General features: G+C 35.3%; 2 protein-coding genes and 1 pseudogene across 3 annotated transcripts; all 3 read left to right on the top strand.

Moving 5' to 3' along the window:
* Positions 1-590: 590 nt before the first annotated feature.
* On the top strand, positions 591-2,324 carry LOC145571329 ((21S)-21-acetoxyl-apo-melianone synthase SDR pseudogene; annotated as a pseudogene).
* Positions 2,325-4,627: 2,303 nt separating this feature from the next.
* LOC145572583 (IAA-amino acid hydrolase ILR1-like 3) lies at positions 4,628-9,202 on the top strand. 2 transcript variants are annotated; one of them, XR_014096885.1, is made up of 6 exons: positions 4,628-5,055; positions 6,513-6,638; positions 6,765-7,058; positions 7,289-7,414; positions 8,144-8,626; positions 8,876-9,202. XR_014096885.1 is itself a non-coding variant. In XM_081631549.1 (5 exons), exons 1-5 carry the CDS (start codon positions 4,669-4,671, stop codon positions 8,522-8,524), a joined length of 1,314 nt encoding a protein of 437 aa, XP_081487675.1. In that variant the 5' UTR covers positions 4,628-4,668; the 3' UTR covers positions 8,525-9,202. The 2 variants fall into 2 exon arrangements, 1 of the variants encoding a protein (XP_081487675.1); XM_081631549.1 differs by having other exon boundaries at positions 8,144-9,202.
* A 2,436-nt stretch (positions 9,203-11,638) lies between these two features.
* Positions 11,639-12,893, top strand: LOC145571328 (protein PLANT CADMIUM RESISTANCE 2-like). The gene is made up of 4 exons (XM_081630382.1): positions 11,639-11,795; positions 12,262-12,333; positions 12,456-12,668; positions 12,761-12,893. The coding sequence occupies exons 1-4, from the start codon at positions 11,639-11,641 to the stop codon at positions 12,835-12,837; spliced, it is 519 nt and encodes a 172-aa protein (XP_081486508.1). The 3' UTR covers positions 12,838-12,893.
* Positions 12,894-13,101: the final 208 nt, after the last annotated feature.

Here is a 13,101-nt window from a genome sequence, read left to right as displayed (position 1 = left end):
TTGATTATCAATGATAGCCTTCTAGTATAAAATTGATCTGAAAAACTTACTCTGTAGCCTTATTGAAGCTAAAAACATTAATTGATTGTTAAATTTAACCACAGTCAACCATTATCACCATGAAAGATGACGGTTGACTGTGGGTCTGTGGTTACATTTAACGGTCAATTAACGTTTGTAGCTTCAATAATGCTACGGAAGTAAGTTTTTAATACTAGAAGACAACAATTGATAATCAAAAATTAAAAAAAATTGGCTACCAATATTGAAAAAGGCTATTGATCGTCCTGATGTCATGAAAATTTTCATATCTTACATTATACATTACTAATGATTCATATATAATATAAATACAATTCAAAACATGGTCAACTGAAAATCTTGGAAAACAAATCCAATGTGACGTCCCACATAAATCTTTATTAATACGTAAATCTTTGTTATGATTTTGTGTATTTGATTAATCAAGTGATAATCTGTATATAAATAGGACATCAAACAAGATTGATGTTCTACCAAATTACATACGAAGTATATTTATAATCTCTCTTCTTCTTTTTTTGAGCTTTCAATCCGATTATTTAGGCGAAATGAGTTTTTCACCCACATCAACCAACAAAAGGTAAGCATAAACAACTTCCCTTGATATTTCAAGGCTGAAAAATCTTACATTCCCAGGTACAAGTTACACTCATCAATATTATTTATTGTTTATTTAATGATTAAATGAGCAATAATCATCAAAATAAGCAAAAAAAAAACATACTATTGGATGCACCTTACTCGGGTGTATATTTCTATAAATACTACCCCTTAATCCATAATACATAGTATTGATATCTATATGTAATTGCCTAATTGGTAAGTCAAAAATATATTAGTAATATAGACATATTTAATTCTAAGGTTCCCGCCAAAAAAAAAAAAAAAAAAAAATTAAGGTCAAAGTAACATTTTAAAAGTATGTATGAAGTATTAGATTATAATTGTACTTAATTACATTGCTTTTATATTAGGTTGTGATTGAAATAGTGTGGGTTTACCTGATTAAAAATATCAAACAAAACTCATAAATTAGCACATCTTATTTGGTTGATTATAGCTAGAGACTGTTTTTTTTACCAGCATGCTAACATGTATTATGTACATTCACTTAAGCAGAGAAATAGTAGAGTCTTCGTTGTACCATGTGCAAGGTAAACCAATAGTATATAGAAAATTATTGCCAATGACGCGTGAAATTATGTTAGTAGTTTAGTACATTTCACAATATGCTTCTAAATTATATATATCTTTGTTACAAGTATTACTTTAATTTGTATCTTATTTTTTTTTTTTTTTTTTTTTTTTTTTTTTTATTAACTAGGAAAATATCAAAAAAAAAATCGCCCCAAATTGTAATTTCACGATATTTTATTTAAGTTTGCAAAACATTTGGAATTTTCAAACTAATGCAAGTATTGCTGGATGAACATATGATTACATTCGTTGAGATATAGTCAAATTTAATTTGCATAATTGGTCATCGTTCTCTAATTTGAAATTATTATATTGTAATTAGATTGGATGGAAAGGTCGCAATAGTTACTGGAGGAGCAAGTGGAATTGGTGCAAGTGCAGTAAAACTATTTTGGGAAAACGGAGCCAAAGTCGTAATTGCTGATATTCAAGACGATCTAGGCCAAAAATTGGCCAATAGTCTCAACAATGACAACATCATGTACTTCCACTGCGACATATCAATAGAAGAAGAAGTTCGTGACCTTATAGACTACACAATCTCCAAGTATGGTAAGCTAGACATCATGTACAACAATGCAGGCATAAGGGACAAGCCTAGAGGTTCGATTTTAGACTCGACTCAAGAGGAGGTGGATCGAGTCCTTAGAGTGAACCTATATGGTTCATTCTTTGGAGCCAAGCACGCTGCTCGAGTCATGGTGCCACAAAAGGAGGGTTGCATATTGTTCACTTGTAGTGTATGCACACTAATAGGAGGAATTGCAACCCACCCTTACACTATGTCTAAGCATGCTATTTTAGGGTTGGTGAAAAATTTGAGTGTTGAGCTTAAGCAACATGGTATAAGGGTCAATTGTATCTCCCCTTCGGGTGTATTTAGTGGCATGGCACCAAGGCTTAGTGGTGCTCAAGGGGTCTTGATGACCGAGGACGTTGCTCGAGCAGCTCTGTATCTAGCTAGTGATGATGGAAGTTTTGTGAATGGACATAATCTTGTGCTAGATGGTGGATCTAGTGCAGTGAATTCATCCATGGGATTCGCGTTTAGTTCAAGTTATACAAATCAAACTACGAAAAATTAGCATATGTTGAAGATTTTGCGTGTTATCTGTTATGTGAGCAAATATTTGAAACTAGTATAGTACGCATGCAAATTGCACGATTTTGAAAGTTGATATATTATATATGCTGAAATTTGAAACTAAAATTAGCTTAATGTTAGTTATGGTTTTATCATGTTAGTATCTGTGCAAATTCACATTGATATGTACCCATTTTATCATGGTATTGTGTATCAGAATTTTAATTAAATGTTGCATTAAAAAAGAAAAATTGGAGTTATAAAAAGGTTTATGACCTTTACATATTTTACCTTTTAAATATGGATGACTCATGCTCATTTGTATATATATATTATATATTACCTTTCAGCAACTTTTATAAGTGACCAACTAACACACAATGACACAAGTAACCCCTGACCACGATTGAGTAACTCTTAACCAAGTAAACCCTGACCGACCGAGTAACCCCTGACTGAGTAATTCATGACTAACCGATGAGTAACCTCTGATCTACCGAGCAACCCCTGATTGAGTAATCCATGATTAATCGATGAGTAACCCCTGACTGACGAGTAACCCCTAACCAAGTAACCCCTGACTGAGTAACCCCTGGCCGAGTGAGCAACCCCTGGCTGATTTAGTAACCCCTGACCAATTTTTTTAAAAAAATGTAGCTTAACTGATTTTATAGCACCTAACATATGAAAGTTTATGATTACCTTTAAAATGTGTACTTTACGTTCAATCAACATAATAACACTTTCTCGCTAGCCCATGCCACAATGTGATCACAAAATTATATACAATCAATTATCTCATCATTTCTAATATATCTAATAAAATTTTCACGATTATAGAAAAATAAATTGCACTCTTTTAAAAATTCTTATACTGTATATATTTTAAAAATACATCATCAATAATGATGAAGTGAAAACCCACGACCCATTGTTAAAAAATACATGCTCGTAGTGCAATTAAGAATTTTCACGGCTTAAGATCATGAATCTTAAGATCAAATATTGCTATTCAAAATCTTAAGATCAAATATTGCTATTCAAAAAAAAAAAAAAAGAAAAAAAAATCATCCTTAAGATCAAGATAATAAAAATATTTAGATGTATAATATTATAAGGAAGTATAATCAGAGATTATATCCTGATTTTACATGCATTATCATAAGAAGTAGGTATATAATGGTAATAGGTAAATGAGTATAAAATATTTATATTATTTTATAACATATAATCTTTGATTTAGTTGCTATATTTAGGAGTGAAAAATGAAGTGGGAAAATTTTTAACAATAGCTCGACACGTGTCAAAGTATAGTAAGAGTGGAGTTTCGAGTGCCCTTTGTTTTAGTATATATATAGATAGATGGTACTTTTTTACTAGATGTATCATGTATGTCAATGTGAAAGTGAGTAAAACATACTAAGGGTCTGTTCACATTTACTAAATTGAGCTGAATTGAATTGAACTGAACTGATTGGAGCTGAACTGAACTGAACTGAACTGAACTGAGTTGAAATGAATATTTTATGAGAGAGGAAAATTAAAAGCTGAACTGAACTGAACTGATTAGAGCTGAACTGAACTAAATTGAAATTAAGTAAATATAAATAGTCCCTAAGTACGTATTATTTTGTTGTCAACTTGTGATTCATTTAGTTAGCTAGCACCATGATCTTTATACTCTCTATTTATAGATTGACTGTTTAACTAATACTTCGTACGTGCTTTTAAAAGCTACTAATAAAAATAAGACGTACGAGTAACAGACAAGTGGGTATTAATAAATTGTTAGAATTATTAGTAAAAGATGTGATGGAATAAAATTATTTTAGGGTAAAAATGGGTGAACAAGTTAACACTATAGTAGCTATAGCCCTTTTACCCAGAACTTTATACAAATTTTTGTATGCGACTGGCCATATGCTGCGGCAGAGATTACTTGTAGGGTGTTACTTGTATTCTGGGGTTACTTGTATTCTGAGTTACTTGTAGAGTGTTACTGGTTTTGGTCAGGATGGGGTTACTTATAAGGTGTTACTGATTTGGTATGAGGGTTTGGTCTGGGGTTACTTATAAGATTACTCAAAATACAAGTAACCCCAAAATACAAATAACACCTACAAATAACCCCTAACTAAACCATTAACACCCTGCAAATAACCCCTTCCGTACTTAAAAAAAACCCTCTGAAACTTTAGGATTATTGCTAGAATTGAGAACATGATGTATCGTGTCATTCTCGCGTTCTTGTTTAAAGTTACTTTGTATACGGGTTAGACAACTTTAACACTAGTTAAATTGCAACTATCTTTTACTCTCCCTCTCGCCTCTCCATATGAACAAACATGGGTCCTCACAATTCAATTTACAACAATTGGGTGTTTACCATATTAATCCTGTATTTATGGTCTCAATCTAAATGGGTCAAAATCATCTGGGTTTCTGGGGCCAACCCAGAATTCGACCCGAATTCACTCGGTCAAGAATTACTGGAAACGGCCAGATATCCCGAGTTCTTCGATTGGTTGAAGAAAGTGAGAAGAAGAATCCATGAAAACCCAGAACTTTCATTTGAAGAATACAAGACGAGTCAACTCATCAGATCAGAGCTTGACTCGCTAGGAATTGAGTACACGTGGCCAGTTGCTAAGACTGGTGTTGTCGGTTCAATCGGGTCCGGGTCACAACCTTGGTTTGCTCTCAGGGCTGACATGGATGCCCTCGCCATTCAGGTCCCTTTTTTTGGTTTTGGCATATTTCTCTAAAAAAAAAATATTTTAAATTAATTCTTGTTTGATAAATTTAGAAAGTTAGAAAAAATCATATTGTGTTGTTTATACAAAGCTTGCAAATTCTTAGCTTTTTTTATTACTCTGTTGTCTTGAATTAATTCTCATTTCAGGAAAGTGAATGGAAAAAAAATGTAAACAAAAGTTAGTTGATGGTGGAGTTTATAATATTTCCTCCGATTCATAATATTAGTCTCATACAGAATCAATCACATAAAATTAGAAAAGAGGATTATTTGGAATCTAACATTAAAAATAAATCGTAACTAGATTACCTTATTTAAGTTTTTTGATTTTTATTTTGGAAAACCATACGTCATAAGGTATAATTTAAGGGAGTGTTTTCCTTACTTAGAGTCATCAATCCAAAATCAATTAATTCCAAAAAAAAATTAAGTTAAAAATGAAACATATTCAATATGGATAGATCTTTTGAAAAGCCCAAAATAGTATAGGGATTAACATTATGAAACGGAGTGAGTAATACATAGAGACAAATGTGATGTTTTTTTTCCTCCAACATATCTTTAAAGCATAAAAACATTTAATTTGACTGTCTTTTGAACTTTGTTTTTAAACTAGTGTATTACTGTCTCCTTTAGCTGCCATTGCTAATATTCCTGGATTATTGCTGCCAAAATTGATAGTTTATGGTTGAACTAGATATACCATTTTTTTTGTGAAAGCAGTGACTTGTGGTATAATGTGTCACTCAGAACAACTGGTTGGCATTGGAAGCAAATTTGCCTAGTTAAGGATCGAATTTAAAGGTGTCACATTGGTAATACCTCGATGGCTCGTCTGCTTGTCCAATTCGGGTTGTTTTAGGAAGAGAGTGGTGCAGTGTTGCAGTCCTTGCCGATATAGTAAGTGGTTCCTGAAGGTGAAAAGTTGGTTTAGGAAGAGACTGGTGCAGTATCCTTGCAGATATTGTAAGTGGTTCCCGAAGGTCAAGGGTTGGATTAGGAGGATAGTGGTGCCGTGTTGTAGACTTGTAGCTGCTTGTATAGTTGTATGGATCCACCGGAACAAAGTTTTGTGGAATTCCCAACTATTAGTCCATATAAATTGGTACAGCAGCTTATAGGAGATGTTTGAAATGGAGTTTTGATTTGGTTATCAAATAGTTAGTGTTGTAGACTAGCTATGGTTAAGGGAGTAAAACTACTGGTTTCTTGTTGTCTTCCCTAGGCTTTGGAGAGGCCCTCAGTAGAAAATGTCTATACTTAAAATCCCTGTTGTTATTCAGTTCTTTTCTTACTGATTATAATACTAAAGGGCATTTTAGAGATGGTTTAAATTATAATCGATTTTTTTATGGATTTTGTCCAATGGCCTTTTGCGCATAGGGTTATAATATGAAATTGGATGTTCTGACATTTTTACTTTTCATGTGTTAGGAAATGGTAGAATGGGAAAACAAGAGCAAGATCAATGGTAAAATGCATGCTTGTGGGCATGATGTGCATGTCACGATGCTTTTGGGAGCTGCGAAGTTGCTGCAACAGAAGAGGAAAGCCTTAAAGGTGTTTTTATCTCAAGCATGAAAATATAAAAAGTTTGTATCCTTATAATTTGCCGTGATCAATTGTTGATGCTGACCAAAAAAATTTGAAATAAAATGTTGATGTATAAATGGTATTAATTTATAGGGAACTATTAAGCTCATTTTCCAACCAGCAGAAGAAGGTCGTGCTGGTGCATATTCTATGATACAAGAGGGTGCTATTGACAATGTGCAAGCGATTTTTGGACTACATGTTTCCCCTTACGCTCCTATAGGAACAATTGGATCTAGACCTGGCCCTGTGCTTGCTGGTGCAGGCAGATTTGTTGCAATAATTCAAGGAAAAGGTGAAACAAGAGATCCAATTTTTGCAGCATCCACCACAATATTGTCGCTGCAACATCTTATTTCTCGAGAGACGGACCCTCTTGATGGCAGAGTAGGTTCCTCCTTCCTAGCGTGCTTAACACATAATTGACACATACTCGTGATCTACTCCGTATAATTTGTCCTACTTAAGATATGAGCCATTGAGTTTTTTGAGCATCTAATTTTAGTGTTACAATTGTGCTCAATTCTGTCCTACTTGTCTACTTTTCTAACACTGATAATTATCAAAATAAGGGCCCATTAATCATGTATTCATGTGTGACCTTTAAACTGACATAGGTGGTAACAGTGACCATGGTCGAAGGCAGCCAACAGAGAGATATCCCCGAGACTGTTAAGTTTGGGGGGAGTTTTAGGAGTACAACTGCAGAGGGGTTGTCCAATCTTCAAAGAAGGATTAGAGAGGTAAGTCAAACTATACTTGAACACAAATCTTTCCACCAACTTTAAAAAAACTATTGATTTTCTGATTACTGAGAATGTGGTTTCTGATTTCAAATTAGATCTCCTTCTTTCTGTATGTCATGCCTTAAAGCCCTTTTATCACTTATTATTATGCAAATTTCAATGGCCTGAGTGCCTCTCTGATCAGTTTTGAAAGACAAATTTCCTCTCAAGTGTTTAACACGTATTCAAGATATGCACCATACATTATTAAAAGGTTCACCTTAGGATAATTGTTACTTCAGAATTGTTTCCTTGTTTCACTAGGATCAATTTACTAATTGTCGTATGCAGCAATAATGTGTACCAAAATACACATAGAGAAATGAAATTTTGTTCAACAGATGGGCCTATGTATGTTTCTTCTGCATATGCTACTGATTAAAAACAATTCAAAGGTCTTTTGTATTGATATTTGAATCTCATCATGTGATGAACATCTATGACTTCAAGATTGGCTAAAGTAGTTGAGGTTAAGACTTTCCTGTAGTTCGTACTTTTAAGTTGAACCATTTGCATGACGGTTGTTTTTTTTTTTTTTTTTTGTTACACTTTCTCATTTATGGTCCTTATTCTTGTATCCTCCATGGTGCTAATATTAAGTTGACTTATAGACTCCGTCAGATATGTGATTTGCTTGACTGAGATGATAAGTTGACAATATGCTAATGAACATTTCTCTATTTACAGGTCATAGTGCTGCAAGCAGCTGTGCATCGGTGCACTGCTACTGTTGATTTTATGGAAGAAACAGCAAGGCATTATCCTCCAACCGTCAATGACAAAATGATGTATGACCATGTGAAGGGGATAGGAACAATGTTACTCGGGGAATCAAATGTGCTTGTTTCTCCATTTCTCATGGCATCAGAAGATTTTGGATTCTATACGCAGAAAATTCCAGCTGCATTTTTCAGCATTGGGATAGCAAACAAAACATTGAATTCAGACAAGCCATTACACTCGGCACACTTTTTTGTAGATGAGGATGCTCTCCCAATTGGAGCTGCACTTCATGCTGCTGTTGCAATGTCCTACTTGAATGACAATGCAGCTATGCAGAGTCAATAAGGAGCTTCATGAAGCTGGCCTTTATTTGCTGTAAGACGTTCAGTGTACAGAATATGTTCTGATAACTCCATGACATTAAAAATGGGGGCTAATTGAACTCAGGTAACTTGGCTCGGTCTGTTTAGTATCTATCCATTTGTGTGTTGTTTGTTCTTACTACCCCCGTCCAAATTTAGCTGTCACAATAATAGCTAACTACATTATAAACAGGACAGCTAATTCAAGACTGAGGGATGCTAATTGTTGCATATTAGTAGTTCAATTTGATCATTTGATAAGTGTGTTGCCCACTCTTTCTCTTCTTTTCCTCTCTTGATACTCGTACTATACTAATTGTTGGCCTGTTTACAGACTTCAGTTGCCTCGCTCCCTCGACCTTCCACTTCTTGCTACTGTATAGACTTGTAGTTTGGTTAACATTGTCAAAGGAGCCTGATATAGGAGAGATTCATTACAAGTGGGCAATCTAAGACATCAAGATTCTGGCAATTTTGTTTGAGTGTTGTTAATATTTGTAGGCATAATTTGCTTTTCTTTTGGAATAGATATTATACACACTTTTTTTTAGCTTATGTCAAAAAGAGATCTATAGGTACTCAAAAATACAAAATAAATGCTTGGTTCATACAAATGGTCGAATTGAAAGTTAATTGGTATGGTCATGACATTACTTGTGCACATCTAATTATAATGTTATGGATGTCTACTTGTCTAGTAATCGAATGTTTTATATTAAAATTTCAAATCTTTTATTTTATTGATCGGGTGCCTTAAATTTTATACACTCGTTGTTTAAGGTGTTTGAAATGTGTATTAGAACATATTAAAAATTGTATTAAGGAAAAATTGTCAAAAATCACCTTTATAATAACTTTTTTGTGAAAAAAACACCTTATAAAATTTTTCTTGTAAAAACACACCTAAAACTAGATTTTTTTTTTTTTTTTTTGCGAAATAACACCATAACCCGGTTTCAGGGCTTTGACCTTGTTTTCCGGCGTTGACCCTCACGTGAGGGTCATGTGCTCAACCCAAAACCACCAAAACCGTAGCCTAACCAACCCCAACCATCAACATCACCACCTAGCCACCATTAGAACCACCTCTCAGCTGCCGACAACACCACCTATCAACATAGCCGCCATCACCACCTACCTAAATCACTCTAAACCCACCGAATAAATCCATTTTCTTTCTTTTTTTACCCTTTTCCTCTTTCAATTAGACTTTCTCACTCCTCTATTCTTCCTAGCAACCCTTGAATTTTTTCAATTGAAGGGAAAAACTCCATTGTTTTGCTCGAATTCCTGCAAAGAACAACCTCAAATAATCTAATTTTGAGGTAGGTAAGTTGTTAGTGATAATAAAATTGATTCTTTGTTGTTAATTTTGTTGATTTTTTATTTACCTTAGATCTAGAGTTTCCAATTGGGGGAAAAAGAGGGGGGGAGGGGGAGGGGGAGGGGGGGGGGGGGACTACTACCTACCCTCTTCTCTCCTCTCTATTTGTTTTTGGGGGAGTGTACACTTTTTCCGGGTGAATTTGGGTAGTTTAGGGTGGGACGTGGGTGGTTGTGGAGGTAGGTGAGGATATTTGCTGGTGGGTTTAAAGTGATTTGGGTGGGCGGTGATGGCAGCTAGGTTGATGGGTGGTGATGTCGGCGGCTGAGAGGTGGTTCTAGTGGTGGCTAAGTGGTGTTGTCGGCAGTTAGGGCTGGCTATGCTATAGTATTGGTGGTTTTGTGGAGGGAGGGGTTGAGCACATGACCCTCACGTGGGGGTCAACGTCGGAAAACAGGGTCAATGCCCTGAAACCGGTCTAAAGAGTTATCTTGCGAAAAAAAAAAAAATCTGGTTTTAGGTGTGCTTTTACAAGAAATTTTTTATAAGGTGTTTTTTTTTTCACAAAAAGAGTGTTATAAAAAGTGGTTTTTTTTACAATTTTTCCTTTTATTTAACGCGAAAATGGTTTGCATGGCTAAAAATATAACTCGACTCCTCTTTGCATATAAGAAATCAAGTAGACTAATTAATGACTAGAAAATCAGTATGTTTAGGAGTAAAGACTAAAAGTATACCTAAGGCAGCCCTTTTAGCGTAAATTTTCAGATATTTGTTGTAATTAGTCAACATTTAGCTCCCTAATATCCGATAATAAATGGCTATTAAAACACCTAAATACTTGGTTTTAAAAAAAAAATAAAATAAACACCTAAATACTTGGATTGTGGAAAATGCATAAAATTCAAACCACTGAGGGCCTTTGAAACTTTATTGACTTGTTGCTAAAAATTGTAGTTAGATTAATTTGCCTCGTAATTTTTGGTGTATAATCATATCAAACTCTCTCCGATTTCAATTTGTATTGTAGCTTCATCAATACCTTAGTGCAACAAAATGCAGCCTCCAGACTCGCCACCACAGGAGCCAATGACGCCGAAACCCATACAAACGTCACAAGCATCACCACCATCGTCTCCCTCGAAAATTCCACTTGATGCAAGTAACACAATGCAGCTTCCAGGCTCACCCCCACAAGTACCAATGATGCCGAGACCCATACAAACGTCACAAGCATCACCACCATCGTCTCCCTCGGAAATTTCACTTAATGCGAGTAACACAATGCAGCCTGCAGGCTCACCACCAGAAGTACCAATGACACCGAGACCCATACAAACGTCACGAGCATCACCACCATTGTCTCCCTCGGAAATTTCACTTAATGCGAGTAACACAATGCAGCCTCCAGGCTCACCACCAGAAGTACCAATGACACCGAAACCCATACAAACGTCACGAGCATCACCACCATTGTCTCCCTCGGAAATTTCACTTAATGCGAGTAACACATTGCAGCCTCCAGGCTCACCTCCAGAAATACCAATGACGCCGAGACCCATACAAATGTCACAAGCATCACCACCATTGTCTCCCTCGAAAATTTCACACAGAACATCACCATCATTGTCTCCCTCGCGAATTTCACATGCACAATTGTCATTTTCAACGAACATTCCACAAGGGTCTCCACGATTAAGTACGCAAACGCCACAAGGATCTCCTCATTCAAGTACACAAACACCACAAGAATCTCCACGTTCGGGTAAACAAATGCGGCAAAGATCCTCATCATCAGCACAATCAACTCCATCTCCAGGGAATGTTCCTTTGAGCTACCCACCACCCCCAAACCAAACTCCCACAAACGCTACGACAACGGTTGAATGGTCTACCGGACTTTGTGCATGCCACTCGGACATCACAAATTGTAAGTTCTACATAAATAAACTTACCTACTCGTGACAACGATTAATATTGTGCTTGGGTATCCTTTGTTCCGAAATAAATGTCTCAATTAACTTTGAATCAAAACATGTTATGAAAATATAAAGAACAAGTTTTTCGTCTAAATGACCACAATCAAACTCAATAACGATTAGCAATTCTTCATCATATACTCCTAAAAAGCTAAATTTCAACATGAATCATGATGTGCCCTTGTAATTTATTCACAATGTACCCTGGCAAATAACGTTTTTTCTTAATAAATGGATCACATTATGAATGAACATATATAATGTAAAGTTTTCACCAGGAATAAACAATACATCGTGATTTATCTAAGCCCTAAAGGTCAATCTATTGCAATGTTAGGCATGAATTAAACAGTTATAAAGCATTATTTTTCTTGAAATTTATACAGAAATTGGAGTTGATTTTATATATTTTGACAGGTTGTATCACATTCTTTTGTCCATGCATCACATTTGGGCAGATTACAGACATTGTTGATAAAGGAACATCATGTAAGATATCTTCCAGAAAAAGGAGAAAAGTTCTATTTTTAGTCAAGTTATGAACTTCAAGAAAATTCCAAAATTTCCATTATTCTTTTTTTTTTTTTTTTTTTTTTCCTGGATGCATACAGCTTGTGCTGTCAATGGAACAGTATACGCAGTGCTGGCTACAGTTTTGGGATGTGCATGCTTCTATTCCGCTATCTATCGTCGAAGGATGAGGCTTCAGTTCAATTTGAAGGGCAGCAGTTTAAGGGATTGTTGTATTCATTCATTCTGTGAGATCTGTGCACTTTCCCAGGAATACCGCGAGCTTCATTTGCGAGGATTCGACTTGGGTTTAGGTAATAATCATCAATATCACCCTTAACTATGAAATCTGCTTTATATGGAGTTTATTTATGGATTCTTAGTGCCCTTTGCTGCATGTGTTTAGGATGGCAAGCCAATATTGATAGACAAAATCAAGCAGCAATTACAACACCACCTCCACACGAAAGCATGAGGAGATAATAGAGTACAATGTTCTAAAAGAAAATCAAAAGGAAATCAACTTCACCATCACCAGCGTCGCAGATAATAGATTACAATGTGCTAAAAGAAAATCAAAAGGAAATCAACTTCACCATCACCAGCGTCGCGATGCAAATGAAAACCAAACCTCCAGAACCTTTACATCAAAGCTACAGTGGCTGCAGAAATCAATACCCAAGATGATTAAGGTAGCTGATAAGTTGATCAGACAGAAACAGGGAGATGGAGCATTCTTTGAATCAA

Source organism: Chenopodium album, chromosome 12 (assembly GCF_948465745.1).
Source record: "Chenopodium album chromosome 12, dcCheAlbu1.1, whole genome shotgun sequence".
Classification (NCBI taxonomy): Eukaryota; Viridiplantae; Streptophyta; class Magnoliopsida; order Caryophyllales; family Amaranthaceae; genus Chenopodium; species Chenopodium album.
This window is presented reverse-complemented; position numbering and strand designations above follow the sequence as displayed.